The sequence below is a fragment of the Ailuropoda melanoleuca genome, chromosome 8 (genome assembly GCF_002007445.2).
Source record: "Ailuropoda melanoleuca isolate Jingjing chromosome 8, ASM200744v2, whole genome shotgun sequence".
Taxonomy (NCBI): domain Eukaryota; kingdom Metazoa; phylum Chordata; class Mammalia; order Carnivora; family Ursidae; genus Ailuropoda; species Ailuropoda melanoleuca.
In genome coordinates, this window is record NC_048225.1 from 45,850,511 (window position 1) to 45,871,283 (window position 20,773).

Consider the following 20,773-nt stretch of genomic DNA (forward strand, 5'->3'; position numbering starts at 1 on the left):
CAAAGAACATTAACAGAGGGGGAGGGAGGTGGGAGTTAGGGTGAAGGGCAAAATGAGTGAAGGGAAGTGGGAGACACAGGCTTCCGGTTACAGAATGAATAAGTCATGGGAATAAAATGTAGAGCACGAGAAATATAATCACTGACATTGTAATAAGGTTACACAGTATTGGTCATACAGAGTATGGTCGCAGATAGGAGCAACACTAATGGTAAGGATAGCATAATGTGTAAACTTCTCAAATCACTATTTTGTACACCTGAAACTACTGCACACTTTGTGTCAACTATACTCAAATAAATAAATTAAGAGACCTGTACAAAGAAAATGACTGAAGTTTCCTCAAAGTAAAAGACATTTGGAAATGTCCCCTGGTTCTGAAGTTCCACTTACCTAATAAATATTTCCACTGCTGTGTTAAAATGGACTTAATAACATGGACTTAATGTACTTAATAGCATTATATGTCCTAATGCAGGTATGTTTGCATTATTTATAACTTATTCCCAAAGTGATCCTATTAGGGCATTTAAAAATTTGAAACGCCAAAATAAAAATACAAAAAGTTCAAAAGGAATGCTTTCTCAAAATTTTAGGGTAAGCAAACACACACACACACACACACACACACACACACAAATCTTTAAAAAATAAACTGTCATTTCCCCTTTTTTCCCTCCTCCGTAAACTTCTAGACTAGAGTAAGATCTCCTCTGTTATAGTGCTCAGTGTATTTTTTCTTCTTTTTTTTCCCTTTTTTTTTTTTTTTTTTGGTTTGTTGATCACTTACTCATCTTTCCATGTAAACCAACAGATTCTTAATGATAGGAACTGGACTTCCTTCTTAATTGTATCTTTCATAGTGCCTAGCATAGTAATGACTTTTAGTAGACGATGTCTATGACTGAATGTGAGATGTTACAAGAAAACAACAAGGAGAATAATTTAGTAAATATGAAGTGGTAGATTAAGTGAACTGTGTTATGGTTTGTTTCCTGGCCCATATATGGTACACAATAAATGTTGAATGAGCATACAAATGAGTGAGGCTATGCTTTGGTGAAAATCAAGGGGTATATGAAAGGAATTGGAGCATTTACAAGCCAATGCCATGCTCAGAATAAGATATAAAATGAAATTGGAGAACACAGTAATCGCCAACAGGGTTTGACTGGATGGTCCCTCTGAAATAAAGTCAACACATTGTTCTTAGGTATTTCAAAGAACCAAGACCGGAAAAAAAAAAATGAAGTTTAAGAAAGCATTACCTCAACAAGATACACAGCATTAGGTGGTGTTAAAATAGTGACCTTTGATTTAAATCATGGCATTAAAGAATCCTGAATGAGTTGATGAGTTTACCCTATCCAAATAGAGCTAGGCTAAATGTGAGTTTATACACACATATACACAGACAAACACACACATACATACACATATATATAGTTCCTACTCATGGAAGCAGTACTCTTAAAAGGAAAGGTTGTCAATGAACACAATAATCAAAAAATGGGTAATTTCAGTGAGTGATAAATAGAAGTGCTATGAAAGAAATAAAGTAGTGTAAGAGGGGATGAAAAGGGAGTGCCTTTAGCAGCAAGTCCAGGATAGACCTCTCTGGGGAGGTAGCCTTTTAGTGGTAACCTGAATGAGAGGGAAGACCTAGGACATAACAAGTGGTTAATACAGATGCCCTTAGAGAGGGACTAGTGAGGATATCTGAATTAAGAAGAAGGCCAGGATGGCTGGGTCTTGGGGAGTGATGGACAGAGTGGCAAGCAATGAACACTGAAAGGTAGACAGTGGCCACAGGATCTTTTAGCCCTGGAAGTGACTGTGAATTTAATTTTAATTGGAAGGGGAAATCTCTGGGATGTTTTCTATAAACAGGGGAACCACATGATCTGATTTCATGCTTTAGAATAGCCTCCTCACACTTTGCTGAGAAAAGTAGCTGTTAGAGGGACAGGAGAAAAATGAGTTAGAAGGCTGTTTCAACACTCTAACAAGAGAAGGTGTTGTTTCCATTAGGGTGCAGCACTGGGGAGGTGAGAGTCATTTTTGGTAGAAAAGAGCTTGTTAATGAATTGGTTGTGGAGTGTGATTGCTGCAAGTGAAGAATCAATGAAAATGCCTAGAGTTTTGTCCTGAACAACCAGTGGACAGTGCTGCTATTTATTAAAAAACTGAGAGAAAATGAATTTGAATGATCAAATGAGTATATCAGTGTCCTTTCTTGCAGATTATATTATAAATGCTTGAAAATTTTTTCTTCTATTGCTCTCTTCATTACATGAGGCATAGTACTTTGCAGATTGTGTGTGCTAGTGACTAGGTATTGTCTGATGAGGTGATTGGGAAATTGAGGTATGAAGAATGAATGTCTGAGCCTTCCAGTACTTTGCACTGTACTAAAACTTTTGGCTTCTGAAAAAGAGATTATTTTTTTTTAATTCTTTGCAAATCTTAAGAAATGTGAAGAAGAAAACTAGCCTACATTTAAAATTTTTCCTTTATACCTTTTCAAATCCTCTCACTTGGATCTTCACGGAATTGTGACTTGCATGCAATTTAGTTGCTAAGAGAGTTGTTTTCTTTAATGAGGACAAATACTAAATTTCCTTCATTTGGAAGCTTGTCATTAAGATTCAGAGACAAAGCATTTTAGTGTTTGGTACTTTACTTACATTGATATTTTACATTTGGTATTTTCTTCACATTTGTAATCCAATGGCTATGAATGCTACATATTGTCAAGCTTTTCATAGCCACAAAGACAAAAAAAAATTGCTTTGTGTTGTAAAACTAATCCCCAAGGAAAACAAGAATTTATTTCAACAGAAAGAGTTTGCTGCTGGCACCTAGTTTCACCTCACTGGACCAAATTGAACTAGGAGGATCGGTAGGGGAAGAAAGGGATAAAGAAAAGGGGGGTAATCAGAAGGGGGAATGAAACATGAGAGACTATGGACTATGAGAAACAAACTGAAGACTTCAGAGGGGAGGGGGTGGGGGAAGGGGATAGACTGGTGATGGGTAGTAAGGAGGACACGTATTGCATGGTGCACTGGGTGTTATACGCAACTAATGAAGCATCAAAATGTACATCGGAATCTGGGGATGTACTGTATGGTGATTAACATAATATAATAAAATAAAATTAAATAAATAAATAAATAAATAAATAAATAAATAAAAATCTATACTAAGAGACTTAGACAGGACTGTACTTTTCTGTGTTGAGTTTTTTGCCCAGATTTTTAGTTCTGGTAATGAGTAGCAGCTTAGCTGAACAAATGTCCACAAAACTACCTTGAACATACTCCACCGAGGAAGGATACCAGAGAAGGAGGCAGTATGAATAGTGAAGAAAGGAGGGAAATGAACAATTAGCCTTTTACTTTTACATTCCACTTGTTAGTACTATAATGGCGATGACTTCTCTATGGTGGCCATTATGAGGATGCTTTGGTATTCATACTAGTCTTCTGCAGACCAGCTTCCTCTTACAGCTCTTGGCTGGCTCTAACCTTTCTCCAGCTGTTTTATATACCTGGGGATTACAGAAGGCTCTTTCTAAACTACAAATGTGACTATGTTTTAATGTTGCTTAAAATCGCTCATGACTTCCTTCCTCTTTGCCTGTAGAATATAATCCAAACTTCAGGGACCAGTTTCCCCTCTGTTTCATATTTAAGCTTTGTAAGGTCTTTGCCAACTGTCAACCAAATTCTCCTTCTTGAAATTATCTCCGTGCTCCCATTGTTAGCTGCCATTACCTTGTGTTTTCTTGGTTTTCCTCCTACTTGTCCACTCACTTCTTCCTAGTCTCTTTCTAGGTTTCTCTTGCTCTATACGTGTCACAGTGTTGGTTGTCTGCAGGTCTCCCAAACTTTCAGTCTTTTTTATCACAGTATTTCTAGGAATATCCATGGCTTCAAATGTACTTCAAATGTTGACTCCAAAATGTACTTCTTTACAATGGAACTGTCTACTAAGATCAGACTCTAATGTCTACATATCTTATGAAATATCTCTACCTCGATGTCACACAGGTTCCCCAAACTCACGACATACAACATTAAAATAATTATATTCCCCCCAAATCTGTTATTCCCATACTACTTTTTCAGTATGAAGTACCACCATGGATCCAACAACCCCAACCTGATACATGGAGGTTGTCCTAGACTCCTCACTCACCCACCACACACAACTGCCCAATCCTATAGATCCCATTTCCTCGATGTTTCTTAGGTCTAGCCTCATTTTCCTTCCTTAAGTTAGTTCAAGTTCAGGTCATGAGTTTTAGACACCTTATGATCAAATGATACTGCCTCCCTGAAAAGTAATTTCCATTTACTATTCCCCATGCTTCACACTTTACAAAATTTCTCTCACATATATTGCTCTATTTTCCCCCCAGAGCCATCTGTGAGAAGGCACTATTATATACATTATACTGATGACAGAAACATGAATAAGAGTGTTTGGGTTTTAAGATTGTCAAGAACCTGACTAAGAAAAGGATAAGAAGTCTCTAACCCAAGGCCATCAACTCCCAAGCTCATGTTCCTTTCCCCATTACAGTACTGTTTCCCATCTATGCCCCATAAAGTAGATGGGGAGAGCAGGAACAATAGTTTCCGCCTAAAACTGAAGAAAAAAATCAAAACAAAGCAAGTGAGATGACTTATCTAAGGGCTTTGAGCTCTCCTTAGGACAGTGGGAAAACCCACATTTCTGACTTCTAGACTCCTGTTCTTTTTTCCATACAACTCTTCTTCCCAGATATTGTCAAAGAATAAAAAGAATGTGTAAAAATTTTCTGAAAAATATGTTTTGTATGAAATAAAGGAATACTCAGGGTCATATCAACTAATGCCTAAAGTTACAACAGGTATACAAAAATCTTCCCATTCCAGGTTTTCTAATTCTTGGTGCATTCTGTAGTACTTTTCTACATTTTATGTAAAATTCCAGATTAAAATCTCTTTTCCTTTTTGAAGTCGCTGTATGGTGGAACTAGTTGAGACTTGATTTAAGTTCTTATATATCCATTTTTTTTTTTTACTTTCCTTGTGAAGAATAGTCTGTGTGGAAAGGAACTTTTGATACATGTTCATACATTACTCCTAAGATGCAGCTTGCATACTACAGAAGCCAAGAAGAGTGATGTGCAGTCTGCCATCCAAAAACAAAATGAATAAAGGCAGAAATATGCCTGCTGTATTAAAATACTACATTTCCTCCTGTTTCAGGCTTTGAGACCAATCACATATTGGTTCAGTCCTGAGGGGAAAATACTGTGTTCAGCATTTGAAGTATACCTTCAGAGTATTACACTACTTAACAATGATGACCAGGAGTTTTAGACTGGCCAGTGTCATATTTATTATTGAACCTCTGTCATAGAGAAGAATATGAAGAAGTTGCAATGGCACAGGACAGAGAAAACCATGGGCTAGGAATTGGATCTGCATTCTGATCTCAACTTAACCACATTCTGGTCATGCATTGTAACCTCTCTAGGTCTCCCCTGTAAGAAGACTGTGAGGTCTCCCATGATATTCTTTAAGGATAAGGAGAAAACTAAAATCTAGGTGATAATCCTGTTAGGCATTCGTAAGATAGAACTTCCCATCACCCATACAACCAGTACTGGTTATTGGTTTGTTAGTCAAAAGTTTGGACACAACAGTCATCATTTGGAAGGAAAAAAGAAAAGACACTCGTATGCCATAATTATTTCACCTTATTTTTTTTTTAATTTTAGAGAGAGCACAAATGATCACGTGAGCTGGGGTAGTGGTGGGTGGAAGCAGCAGAGGGAGAGAGAGAGAATCTTAAACAGGCTCCATGCCCAGCACAGAGCCCAAGGCAGGGCTCGATCTCACGGCCCTGGGATCATGACCTGAGCCAGAATCAAGAGCTGGTTGCTCAACGAACTGAGCCAGCTAGGTGCCCTCACCTTAAATTTTAAAAATATAACTGTATGGTGGCACAATCAAATCAGTGGTTTAGTGGTATTTGAAAAAAGTAGTAGAATTTCTCCTAATGGACTTCCTCCAGTTTTTTTTGGGGGGGGGGTGAGGGGGGGTTTGGGTCACTATGTTATTAATGACTTGATTGAAGCTGTTCACCATAAAGTAAAACCACATTTGTAGCATCTTTGTGGCATGAGAAATTTGGGGCCCTGAATTTGATCCACATTTTTTTCATATTTAGATCCATCTGTTTGTCTCAGAATGTATGCTTTCTTCATTGTCCATAATTTCAGTTTTCAACGAATCATCTTCATTAGTCCAGTGTTATACACTGTCTTTCTATAAATCAACACAATGCTTAATTTGTCTGATATAACTTATCAAATTGTATTCTTCATAATTTTTTACATGTGAGGGTCAAGCTTTTCTCTACTATCATCAACCTCTGGCCACACTTTTTATGATGTTATTTTCCAGCATCCAAATTGTCCATTAATTGCTTTAAAATGTTTGGTATACCAAGTTGATTAGGAAGGCCAAAAATCTGGGGCCATTTTTATGAAGTTCTACTTCATTTTTCTTGCATAAAGCACAGCCTTAATTCATTATCCATGCCTTTCAATTTGGATTTCTTTAAATTAGAATGAAAATCAAAAGTACACTAAGTGAAAAATTATCATCTTATAATTATTTTCTGACTTTTATAGTTGTCTGTCTCACACCTAATTTGGCAGCAATGTTTTGAACTACATATAATTATTAAGTCTTTCTAGAACAGTTATTTTTCTTTCAGGTAACATGTCTTTTTCATTTTTAAAAAATTTTTTTATTGAGGTATAGTTAACATACAGCATTATATTATTTTCAGGTGTACAATACAATGATTCAACAATTCTATACATTTTCAGTAGTCATCAGATAAGTGTACTCTTAATCACCCATACCCCCCCCCAACTACCTCCTGTTTGGCAATCACCAGTTCATTCTCTGTATTTAAGAGCCTTCTTTTGTCTCTCTCTTGTTTGTTCATTTCTTTTCTTAAATTCCACGTATGAATGAAATCATATGGTATTTGTCTTCCTCTGACTGATTTATTTCAATTAGCATTATAATTATATCCTCTAGTCCATCTATATCATTGCAAATTGCAAATTCTCATTTTTTAATGCCTGAGTAATATTCCGTTGTGTGTGTATATGTTTGTGTGTACATATACCCCACTTTTATCCATTCACCTATCAATGGACACTTGGGTCATTTCCATATCTTGGCTGTTGTAAATAATGCTGCAATAAAATAGGGGTACATATATCTTTTTGAATGAGGGTTTTCATTTTCTTTAGGTAAATACCCGGTAGTAGAATTACTGGACCAAATGGTACTTCTATTTTTAATTTTTTAAGAACCTCCATACCGTTTTCTACCACTTTACATTCTCACTAGTAGTGCATGAGTGTTCCTTTTTTCTCCACATTTTCGTGCCAACACTTGTCATTTCTTATGTTTTTTATTTTAGCCATTCTGACATGTGTATGATAATACCTCATTATGGTTTTGATTTGCATTTCCCTGACGATTAGTGATGTTGAGCATCTTTTTATGTGTCTGTTGGCCATCTGCATATCTCCTTGGAAAAATGTCTATTCAGGTCCTCTGACCATTTTTAATTGGATTATTCGTTTTTTATGTATTGAGTTGTGTAAGTACTTTATATGTTTTGTATATTAACCCCTTATGAGATTTATCGTTTGCAGATATTTTCTCTCATTTACTAGATCACCTTCATTGTTTTGTTTCCTTTGCTCTGCAAAAGCTTTGATGTTTTGAACTGCATATGATTATTGTCTTTCTAGATCAGTAAACTTATTCTTGATAAAAACAATTCTTTTTACACACTCATATTTCATTTTGTAACATTAAATTACATGATTATAAAATGAGTATAATAAGAATAAACAGAGTTGAGAACAGTTACAACTGAATCTTAGTAAACGTATGTCATATGGAAGGAATGAAAATATATGGGCCATGAGCATTCCACTTGCTGTGAACACTGGTGGAACACTGGTCAGCTTGTCGCTGGAGATGGAGAGGACTGGTTAATCTCTAAAAAGATGTTGATTAAGAGAGCTCAGTAGTTGGGATGCCTGGATGGCTCAGTCAGTTCAGCTCAGGTCATGATCTTTGGGTCCTGGGATCGAGTCCCACATAGGGCTCCTTGCTGAGTGGGGAGCCTGCTTCTCCCTCTGCCTGTTACTCCCCCTGCTTGTGCTCTCTCTCTCTCTCCTCTCTCTCTCTCTGACAAATAAATAAATAAAATTTTAAAAAATAGAGAGCTCAGTAGTAAAATTTGTGGACTGAACAATTAAACTGGAGGAGGATCGGTGATGATTTGCTAACAATGTCTGGTCCTTGTCTCTTATTGAAATTAATAATTTGCATGAAAAGGTAAAAGGCATTCTCTCATATTTGAAGATAATACAAAACTACATGAAAAAGTAAAGTTCTGTAATGGCTAGCACATCTTAGATGCTCAATAAATATTTATTGAGTTGAATTGATGACCTAATGTTAGCTCAACTTTAAAACTAGATCAAAATTAATACCATTAAATTTGACAGGGGTGGATATTAATTAATTATATTGAGTTTCCAAAAACCCAATGTACAAGCATGTGATGAAATTGATTTCAAACCATTTGATATCAAAACTATATGAGATATTGGCTTGACCCTAAATGTAACAACACAATTAAGGAAACTTTAAAATTCCATATTATCTTGGGCTCCTCTGGAAGGAGTATGGAATGCAGTGGAGGAAAGTCAGCATCTCCTGACACTCAGCCCTGCTCTGAACATATCTGAATCTCAGAATTCATTTCTAGGTTCTACAGCTTCTGTAAAAATCAGAAGAAAAATGGGGTGCCTGGCTGGCTCAGTGTAGAGTATGTGACTCTTGATCTTGAGGTTGTGTGTTTGAGCCCCACATTGGGTGCAGAGATTACTTAAAAGTAAAATCTTTTAAAAAAAAAAGAAAAAGGGGCACCTGGGTGGCTTAGTTGGTTAAGCATCTGACTCTTGATTTCAGCTCAAGGTCATGAGATTGAGTCCTGCATCATCAGGCTGTGTGCTCAGCAGGGAGGCCCCTCCGTGCCCCCCCCCGCCCCTTGCCCCGTCTCTCCCCTTTTCCCCCCTCTCCCCCTCTTCCTTTGCCCCTCCCCCTGCTGGTGCGCACCTCTCTCTCCCTCTCTCTCAAATAAATAAATAAATAAATAAATAAATAAATCTTTAAAAAATAAAAATAGGAACCCCTAGATGGTTCATTCGGTTAAGCATCTGTCTTCAGCTCAAGTCATGATCACAGGGTCCTGTTCGGGCTCCCTGATAAGCAAGGAGCCTGCTTCTCCCTCTGCCTGCCATTCCACCTGCTTGTGATCTCTCTCTCTCTCTGACTAATAAATAAATACAATCTTTAAAAACTAATAAATAAATAAATAAAATAAAAGATAAAAAGAAAAAAAGAAAAATGTAAGAGTATAGAGAGAAAGAAAGCTAGGACTCTTAATACCATCTAATAAAGAATCAGAAGTGTTAAGAATGTTTATTAGAAAAAGTAGAAGATGCAAGAATATCTGTCCTGCAGCGGCTACTGTGGATGTATCAGTGCTACACCAAGAGAAGGAAGAACTTTTCAATAGGTATAGCTGTTCCACTGTAGATCATATTTCCCATATGTATAAGCTAAGCTTGTACAAAATCAAACCCAATTATATTCCTACTGCCATCGCCCAAGTTTAGGCATTTATTAATTTTCTTTCTCATGATGATTTGCCATTGGTCTACCTGCTTATAGACTCCCTCCTCTTCCTTCCACTGTTGAGAGTATTTTTAGGTTTACCCTTCTGAATCATAGATAGTACCATATTGATCCCCAACTTTAGAGAGCTTACCACTGCCATCAAGATAAAGTCCAGACCTCTTGGTATGGTATTAATTGCCCCTGTTAATCCACCCCAAGTCAATTTCCTGTCCTCATCCCTGGCTATTCTGCTCTGGCCAAGCCAAACCCTCAAGGTTTCCAGAGCACAACATATACTATTGACCCTCCATGATTTTGATCATACTCTTATAGCTTCTCAGAAAGTTTTCTTTCCCTTCTACACCATTTAAAATGTGTATACATCCTTCCAGATCCAGCTCAGATGGTTTGTCTATCAAATAAACCTAGAGATTTATTGAAAAATGTTAACTATATTCAAAAGAGCCCACATGGTTTATTTGATTTTACCAGCTTTATTATCAGGTTTTTATTGAGTGCTACACTATTAAGGAATCGAAGAGTCATCCCAAGCACTTAACGTGATCCCTGGTACATAGTAAGTTCCCAATTAACATTTGTTAGATGCAGCCAGAAGATATAAATAATTATATGAGATAATTCATGTTAAGTATCAATGAAGCAATAGGAGAGATATCCAGCTTCATGAGAGAAGGTAATAGTGTTTTGGTTATGTTGCATTTGAGGTACTGGTTGGATACCCAAGAAGACATACACTCTTCTTTTTAAGAATAATGGCAACTTAATTAATGTATATGAAGACAGGGAAAGTAGAAAAAGAGAATAAATAAATATTAAGAGAGATCAGATAAATGATAGATACAGGTATTCAAGAGAATGTGAAGAGTTAAAAATGACAAGGAGAGATGAAAGTTCTTCAGAAATGTGGGTGAAGAGTGAAACAATATTGAAAACAATATTTTAGTTGGTTAGGACTTTACAAGGCATATTAAATGTGTTTATTGTTATCAGCTTCTTAATAAAAGACCCAAAAACCTTTTTTGTGTTCTCCATAAAATGACATAATTTTAATGGTACAACATTTTGGAAAGACCCTTTATCCTGTCTCTTATTGCTTTAGAGTTGGAGAAAATTAAAAAGCCATTTATCACCACCATCTAAGTCCTTTGCGTTGCATGTGTAATAAAACAGTTTCAATTCAGATGCTCAACAAAATTTTAATTTCACACAGCAGTAGAATTGCATCTTTCAGCACCGATCAAATGTCATTTGCTTAGGCAATAACCAGAGTCTTTTACTTGGAAAATCAGAGAGTTCCTGGAAAAGAGAGTCTACTGTTCTCTGGCTCAGTCTTATTCAATGACGGCATGATTTTTAGAAGGGCAATAGGGCTGTTACCTCTCTCTAAACCTTAAAAAGTCTTAGTAAGGTTGATCTCCACAGTTGCCTGATTTGCCACATTAGCCAAGCTGCCTAAGTACAGAGTGGTGTCCCACGTGACAGGACTTTGTCCCCAGCATCAATGCTGTGACATGCTGCTGAGCCTTCTTGTCCTGCTCACCCACCTTTCACTGTCACTCAAATGCTCATAAATGTCCAGGGCTCACTAATAAGGTGGTGTGCCTAGGACAGAGAAGTCCCTCTTTTAAATCATCTTCATTAAACAAAATGATCTTCAAAAATCACTGACATGCAAGTGGGACAGATACAGTGAAAATAATGGGTGCTATTTTATACAAAACAAAACAAAACTGAATCCGTGAGATTCAGCATTTCCTAACAAAATGTGTGGGATCCTCTACCTGAACTAAACACAGAGCTTTGCTTTCACCTTTCTATGAGGCAACATGGTTTGTCTCAGAGGAACAAGTGCTTTAGAGCCAGCAAACATGGGTTCTACTCTTGCTATCTACTAGCCGTGAGACCCTGGTCTTTAATTTCCTTCAAAGACAGGCATAATGGCTAGCTCTCAGTGTTGTTATGAGGTTTGAAAGAGACAGGGCATGGGGTCTTATCTTACAGGTTATGAAGTTTGAAAGAGACAGGGCATGGGGTCTTATCTTACAGGTAGATGGAACTCAGGCCATGGTTTTCATCATTCAGAAAGACATTCATGAAGCATATTCTGTGGATCAGCCCAGAGCTGAGAATGTGCAAATGGATAAGCCTCTCTCCTTGCTCTGAAAACATGCATGACTTAGCAGTGGGAAAAAAAAAGTCATATAAATAAATGGTGGTGATTCTCAGTCCTGGGTGCTATTTTGGATGTGTGGAAAAGATAGAATGGTGCACAGAACAGCGTGTCAACTGCGCTGGGGTGGTGAAGGAGGCATATCATAGAAGGCTTTACAGAATAGACTTCAACAGAGTCTAGGAAAATGATAGAAGGAGAATGATGGGCATTTGTTGATATGATTGGGTTTTTTTAAGACCAAGATATTCTGAGCACTTAGCTCTCCAATGTTAAAAGCTTGACATTTTAGCTGTGCTTTCCTCCCCTGCTTCTTCCTGTGGATCTCAGAATTCCATCTGGGTGGCCTCTGCCTGAGGAGTTGAAAGGGCCAGGTGGTGGTTACCTGTCCTTTGTTAGTCATGGTAGAACTAGCAACATACTATCTATGCAGTCAATAATATGGAATGCATAGAACCTGCTTGGTTCCAAGGAGAAGAAGTTCAGTGTTTTTTAAAAAATACCAGTTATTTTCACCATCTGGTAGCTCCAAACACCCACTGCAAGTGTTCCCCATTCAAGACCTGCTTACACATTGCTCTCAGGGAAAAACAAAAATTCCCTTGTGTCTGTAGGTGTTGACTATCAAATAATTCACTGTATTTGTCTTAGTAAAGTAAAAGGGTAATTACATGTTGTAAAAGCTCTGTTTGTTCAAAATTTACACATTAGGAGAAACTGGCTGACTTTGCATGTGTAATATACACGAGTCAAATTCTATGTGCACTTCAAGGTATCTCCCACATTTAATTTAAGTGTCACTAAAACTTTAAGAGGGACATTACTGGGATAATTTAGAGTAGAATAGTAATTAGTTTAAGGTAGGTAGTGATAAGTAAAGAGAGATTACTGAATATTTCTTTGTTTTAATTATATGAGCTAGGCTAATGGTGAGGAAGCTATCGGAAATTCCAGTTACTCATTCATCTTGGTTAGCAGGCATCATTGATCTTTACCCAAAAGGACTGTTGGTACTAGCTAAACCAGTGTAATATATATGGTAAAGGAAAGGATTAAACAGTTTAAACAAAATAAATACAATTAACAAGTAAACATATAGAAAAAAATTGTCATTTTCACTAATGAAGAAATATGCGTAAATCTGAAGTATCATTTTGTACTTAAGTTATCAAGTTTTTGAATTATAGTGTTAGTACCTATAAGACTGTGGTGAAACTTGTATATATATTTTATATTATTTAAAAATACATTAAATGGAAGATATATGTGTGTATGTGTGCATAATATATATATATATACAAGAGGCAATAAAATGGTTCAAAGTTTTTGAAAAGTAATTAATAACATAAATCAAGAACCTAGTGAATGTTTCCATTTGGGGAATATAGTCAAAGAAAATTATCAAATAAGAAAAAGTAATTGATATCATTATGTTCATGAAGCATTGTTTATAATATTAAAACAGTAGAAATAAACCAAATATCTAACCATAAAAGAATAGTTAAATAAAATATATCTTCAGAGGAAGTAACATTATATAACACCAAAATAATAATTATGGAGACCCTATAAGAAATGATTATAATATAATGAGCAAATGCTGGATATAAAGCTATATATGGTCTGTGTACATAAAACTATATGAAGCACATGCTGGCATATAGAGATACAATAACATAGCATGGAAAGCACACACACTTGGCAACAAGATAGGCTTTAGTTTGAATTCTGGCTCCATATTTGCAAGCTATTGATTTCTGATAAGTTTTGTGTGGTTTTTTTTATATATAAAATGTGTCTACTCATACATACCTACAGGACAGCTCCGATAATTAAATTAGATAATTCTGTAACATCCGAGACAGGTGATGGAATTATATGTGATTTTTTAAACGTTCTCTTATTTTGATTTTCAATAATTTTATGTTTTTACAATAGAAAATATATTTTAATTTAATATTGATTACCAAATTCTTATTATACTCAAAAATACACACCTTGTGGAACTGACTATAAGTAATTATTCTTATTTAGTGCTAAATATGTTAAAATACACATTCTGCTAAATCATATTAGTTTATTTAACAAACACTTTTATAGCTTTTACCATATAACAGACACTGTTTTTTTTTTATTTTTTTTGTTATATTATGTTAGTCACCATATAGTACATCCCTGGTTTCCGATGTAAAGTTCGATGACTCATTAGTTGCGTATAACACCCAGTGCACCATGCAATACGTGCCCTCCTTACTACATCACCAGCCTATCCCATTCCCCCACCTCCCTCCCCTCTGAAGCCCGCAGTTTGTTTCTCAGAGTCCATAGTCTTTCATGCTTCATTCCCCCTTCTGATTACCCCCCTTTCTTTATCCCTTTCTTCCCCTACTGATCTTCCTAGTTCTTATGTTCCATAGATGAGAGAAATCATATGATAATTGTCTTTCTCTGCTTGATTTATTTCACTTAACATTATCTCCTTCAGTGCCATCCATGTTGCAGCAAATGTTGAGAACTCGTTCTTTCTGATAGCTGAGTAATATTCCATTGTATATATGGGACCACAACTTCTTAATCCAGTCATCTGTTGAAGGAACAGACACTGTTTTAAATGTTGTATTCACTGAATCCTTATAACAATCTCAGGAGGAAAGTTCTATTACTATCCTGATCTCACAGGTGAGAAACTGACACACAGAGAGCTGTAGATCACTTGAGCAAGGTCACATTGGTCCAGGCGGTGGAGCTGTGATTTTAACTCAGGCATCTGGCTACAGGGTCCAGCTTCCGAACGCTATGCTGCTTTTCTGCTGTCAGTCAAAACATGTTCAGGGAACATGTATCGTGCTCGACACTAGGAAGTATGCCAGGAAACAGAGGGGCACAGTCCTTAACTTGAACAACATTCTCTAGTTTTTAGCTACAGTGCCCAAATTCTGCTCCCTCAACCACAGATAAATGTCATCATGTCACAACTAAATGCTATTCACAGAGGGATACCACTTCTCATCCATAATGACTGAAGTTCTGGATGAAAATCTGGAGCCTACAGCTTGGCTCTCTGTGACAATGTCCATGTTTTCAGAAGTATGTGCTGAGAAGTTATGGAGTTGTGTGAAGGTGTCTAATGTTCTGGAAACGTCTGACTCGGGTTTCTCTTTATTCATATATTTGTGTATATAGGCCTTTATAACCTGTGAGTGTGTGTTTGTGTGTGTATATATGTATATGTGTGTGTGTATACATATACATATATATATACATCTGTAACTAATATTACAAGTAAGATATTAAATCAGTACTACAAACCAAAATTATACACTGAAACACAATTTTATCATACATTTTAACACATGGGAAATCCACAAAACATTACTTTTGGTGCTGGATTATTATTGTACATATCTCAGATGAACCTCTAATTGAAGAGTATTCTGAGATTGCAAAACACATTCTTACAAATCTGAAAAATTGTCACCATTTGGGAGATGATATAACATGATGGTTAAGAATAATGGCTCTTGAATCAGACAGTTAGGTGCTATCTCAAGCACAGGTATTTACCACATGACTTGGGACAATCTTCTAAACTTCTCCATACCTTAGTTTCTTCACCTGTTAATGGGACAGTGTGTACCTCATAGGATTGAGAGAAGTAAACAAACTTAGAAAAGGGATTCAAGCAATATGAGTGCTCAGTGAATGATAAACATTATAATTTTTATTTCAACTGCTTATCTGTAAAATCAGTCGTATTACCATGCAACCAAAACAAAATATGGATTTACATTAAATTCTAAGGTTGGCATGCAACCAGAGGTCTTGTTTTTTGAGTTTTTGTGTTCATCCAACAGCTGAATTATTATTAATTTTACAAGAAAGTGTTGCAAGTGTGAACTAATATGAAAACTTATACTAATTAAATACTTCTCCATTTTTCAAATCCACTGTTTAAAAATGTGTTATAAAAATGTTCTTCATTTGAAAAGTAATACACTGTATCATGAAATTATGAAAATTACCTCTTCTAAATATTTTTGTTTCTTTTCATGTCTTTTTGTCATTTCAAGGTTACTTTTGAATAATACATGCTGAAATCAAATTATAAGGAAATATTACCCCTTTATCTGATAGAGTACCAGATTTTGGTGGATGATCCTACTTATCACCAAAGAACATTTAATCTCTACTGTATTTCTTTCAAGATTGTTTCTTTTCTTGACAATAGGACTGATTAGAATGTGCAAAGACATTTTAAATAAATGATCTGTGTTTGTTTTTTCTTTCTTTTGTGCAGTCATTCTCAACACAGCACTGCAACCCGCCAGCCTTCGGTGACTCTCCAACGGGCCATCTCCCTCGAAGGGTAAGATAAGAATAATACTAATACTAATAATACTTCTCTTAAACTAAACTGCAGCCTCATCACTAGGGCATAAAGAAATTTTCTTCCTTCCTTCCTTTCCTTTTTTCCTTTCTTCCTTCCTTCTGTTAGCAAATATCTATAAACTTATATGCCAAGTACTGTGCTAGGTACTATGTTTAACAAGTCAAATAAGATCTCTTCTTTCCCTTCAGAGGGCTCATTGTTTATTGGGAGTGGCAGAAATACAGATACATACTTGCATCCAGTGTAAGCATCACAAAGGAGATGCATGTTAGGGATTAATGGAAGATCCAGGAAGGACACCTGACTGAGAATGATCATCAAAGAAGGAAGGGAAAGCAGGTCAGGATGGTTTCAGAGAAGACATAACCCTCGAGCTAAGAACTGAAGCACCTGTGGATATTTGCCCCACAGACACTGGAAGGAAGGGTACTCTGAGCAGAAGAAAGGGCATGTGCAAAAACATGAACACATGAGCATGAGGTGGCATAAGGTAATTAAAGGATTCAGAGATTCGCCTAGGCTATGTGAAGCAGTGGGGCAGGAGATAAGAATGGAGATTTTGGGGGTGCCTGTGTGGCTCAGTAGGTCAAGCGCCCAACTCTTGATTTTGGTTCAGGTCATGGTCTCTGGGTTGTGAGATCCAGCCCTGTGTCAGGCTCTACGCTCAGGGGTCCTCTCCTCCCATTCGCACTCTCTCTTGCTTGTTCTCTCTTTCTAAAATAAATAAATGAATTAAAAAAAAAAAGAATGGAGATGTTGGCTGGGCAGGCTTAAATGTAGGGGACTTAGTATTTTGTATTTCTGAATTCCCCAATCAGATAAAATCTGGAGGGGCTGGGGGGAAAGGGTTAATATTTCCCTCTACTTGTTTTATAATTATAGCTGGTTTAATTGGGAACATTTAATTGATTGATGTATAAAAATTAAGTCATTTTACTTCTCCAATATCTGTTACAGTTTTGTTTCAACCCTATTTCTCAATGACGTGTAGGCTTCCTTAATGGCATTTCAATTCAAATCCCTAACTTTATTATTTATTAGTCCTTTCTATTTTAAAATTTTATGTTTTATTCAGACCTCTGCCCCTCCTTCTAACGTAATTAGGACTTGGGTTCCACCAGAGTTTTCTGGAGTTGACAGGGATATGGTCCACTCTGTCTCTCATACCATCCCTCTAGATGGTCCTTTCTCTTAGATTTCTCCTCCGGTAGTATTGGGGCAAAAAAAAAAAAAAAAAAAAAAAAAGGAAACAGGAAGTGGTACTTTCCTCACCTTTCTACTCTGGCTCTTCCCTTTTTCTTGGTTATCTCTGGTGATATAGCCTGAATGTATGGATAACCAAACATGCACCAATGTTGGGAGACTCCCACAGCTCCTCCAGCCAAGTGATCCCCTGGGAGACCCAGCTGTCTCTTCCACAAAAGCCCTAGCAATAGCAAACTCTGCCCTCCCCTGTTCTCACCACTGCCTGAACCATAGCAATCCCTCCCATGCCTAGAGTCCCATTACTTATCTGTCCTCAGCAGCTTCAAACCTGAGGCTTGCAAGCAGCAGCCATCTTTCTTCCCCCTCAGGTGGAGCTTACCAGGGACAGTCCTTACCTCTTTTCTCCCTGGCTGACTTTCTTGTCTCCTGTCCCCATGGTTCTTTTCTGTCCTGGGTAGCAACAGGGCAAAGCAGCAGACTCCATGGCTAAATGGTCATCCACCTGGGAGAGAGATATTAGTCTTAACTTTTAGAAGAACATAAATATTATAAATACTTTTCATAGAGTGTCCTTTCCTGCCCTTAGCTAAAGAAATCCCTTGCAAGTCCCCAAACCTACAGGAAAAAAGTGAGCAAAAGGAATGTGGCCTCTCCGTGAGCACTGCACTCTCCCTGAGAGGACACCTCCTTCCCTTGGTTGCCCTCCTCTTCTGTTCATGATGGTAAAGAACATAAAACCACTTTGGTTCCTCTAGAAAACAAATAAAAACAGAGAGATAGGAGTGGTGGGCTAAATATGAATTTAGCTCTGGAGAATTAAGTAACTTTTTTCTCAACAGGACAGTATCCTCATTTTAACATTTGTTCTAGTCCATTAAAAAAAAAAGGCATAGGACATTATCAATCGATATGTCACAACATTTGGTTCTGTAGTAATATTTAAGGTGGTCTAGATTCTGGATCGTAGCCAGACTCCCTGAGTTTGAATCTGGGCTCAGGAACTTACTAGCTGTGTAACAGCAAGTTGCTTGGTTTTTTTGTGTGTGTTTTTTGTTTTCATATGCCTCAATTTCCTCATCTGTAAAATGTACATACTTAACAGAGTTTCTCTCAAGAACGAAAGTTATATATATTATTTTTTATAATAGTACTGGCATAATATGTGTGTTTGCTGTAGTATAGTATAACATTCATTGCTGTTGTTGTTCTACATAGCATATACCTAACTTATCAGGCAGAAGAGTTTTGCATTTATATTAAATAAGGATTCATTAAAACAGTCAGGGATGGGTTCATCTCTGTGCTTTGGAGAGACATATTCCTATATACATAGGTAATAATCATTTGAGGAAGCAATCCAAATCATCGAGTTTGCTTCATTGCTTCAGTGCTAATATTTATATATAAAAGTATTTTAATTACCAAGATGATACTTAAAGCTCATTAAACACATTAAAGAATAACATAAGCCTTTTCTACATATTGCCTTATCCTCAGCTCCAAAGGGAAGAATATAGGACCAGAATAAGAAACGCCCTTACATTTCTGGTGTATGTATCTCAGAAAGTTTAAGACAAAGACACCACCTAAACACAAGAGGAAATAGTCTCCCCAGCCTGTGAACATTCTCCAGTTGCACTTAAGAGTGTTCATCAGTCAACACCTGGAGTGCAGTTGTGTTGGCCTTGTGACTGCACCCTCCATGCCACCCCTGTCGATTTCTTCTTTCTGGAAAGTGTCCTAGTTTAGAAAACCTATTCCACAAAACTTGCTGGTCACTTTCTCCAAAGGACAGTGATCAGTTTTGAATTCTGCATGTTAAATCAGATGTGTGGAACAGGCAAGGAGAGGACATCCACTGTTAACAAAGGACTGGGACAGCATTCTATCAAGGAAACCTTGAAAGGGTTAGGATTTGAAGAAGGGAGCTCGTCATTAAAGAGATTACATTCAAAATGTGCAACTGTTGGGAATAAAATTCAAATTTGTGGATATTCCTTCAAGGGAAGAGAAAAGAAACTAACATTTATCAAGTGCTTATTAGGCACCTGGTATGTTCTCATTCTCTCTCTCTCCTCATCCACCTATCTATCTTCTCTAATTTTATTTCCAAAATAGTCATATAAAATAAGTATCCTTTTTTCTGAATCTTGATTCTCAAAGAGGTTAAGTAATTTTCCCAAGGACACCTACCTAGAAACACAGTTTGAATTTGAATCAAATTAAACTCTGCAGTACAGCAGTGCAGCGTGAAAAGGCTTTATCGAGCTGGAAAGCACTAGTCACACCATTCAGGATATGTCAGACACAGTGAAGAACTTCCTGGGACTTCCATTTCAAAATGATAAAGAATCAGAACTGACTCTAAGCCTAGAAATCATTAAACAGAGCTACTAACCCACCATTTGGAGTAGATCTGGAGATCCATGTACATGCTAGATAGCTGAGCTGCTTGTGGTAGAGGTGAGGGCGTGGGGACTGAGCTGCCCACTGGTCTCTATTTCACCTTCATCGTGCCTTATGAAGACTTCCCTTGGCAGGGCACAGAATGGTTGTCAGTCCACATATTGGTCATTAACACAGAGAAGATTTCTTCCAGCTAGTATAAATAATGGCATTTTCTTCTTAAGCCATTTCCAAATCTTTTCTTTCTTCTTACTCACAGAAGCTGATTAGCAATTAGCCAATAAATATTTTTTTTTATCCTTTTGCACTATTTTCCACTTTAGAGCAATGACATCTGTGATAACCACAATCACTAATTCTAATTCTCTGCTAAGATGAGACAAAAAATACAAAAGCCTTCCCCTGACTTCCTAATACAAGGGTAACTCTTTTTCTAAAATCAAAAATGGTCAGGCACTTGGGTGGCTCAGTCGGTTAAGCATCTGCCTTTGGCTCAGGTCATGATCCCAGTGTCCTGGGATGAGTCCCACATTGGGCTCCCTGCTCAGCGGGGAGTCTGCCTCTCCCTCTTCCCCTCCCTCCTGCTCATGATCTCTCTCTCTCCTCTCTCTCTTCTCTTGCTCTCAAATAAATAAGTAAAATCTTTAAAAAATGGTATTCTCAGCTATGATCCATTGTTTCAACTGATGTAAAGCATTTTGCCTCGTATTTAGTGAATCATACACTATGAAAAATATTGTGTTCCTTGCAGTCATGGAAGAAAACTGAATCTGGAATAAATGAATTGTTTTTGAA

The 20,773-nt window shown here is 37.0% G+C and overlaps 1 protein-coding gene across 18 annotated transcripts in view; it reads left to right on the forward strand.

Annotated features, from left to right (window-relative positions):
- DLG2 (discs large MAGUK scaffold protein 2) overlaps positions 1–20,773 on the forward strand; it is a 1,964,683-nt gene that overhangs the window by 1,579,165 nt on the left and 364,745 nt on the right. For all 18 annotated transcript variants that reach the window (XM_034666214.1, XM_034666215.1, XM_034666218.1 and 15 more), the window contains one exon: positions 16,274–16,342. In XM_034666214.1, the coding sequence (XP_034522105.1) occupies positions 16,274–16,342 (69 nt within the window). The remainder of the gene's footprint in view (positions 1–16,273; positions 16,343–20,773) is intronic.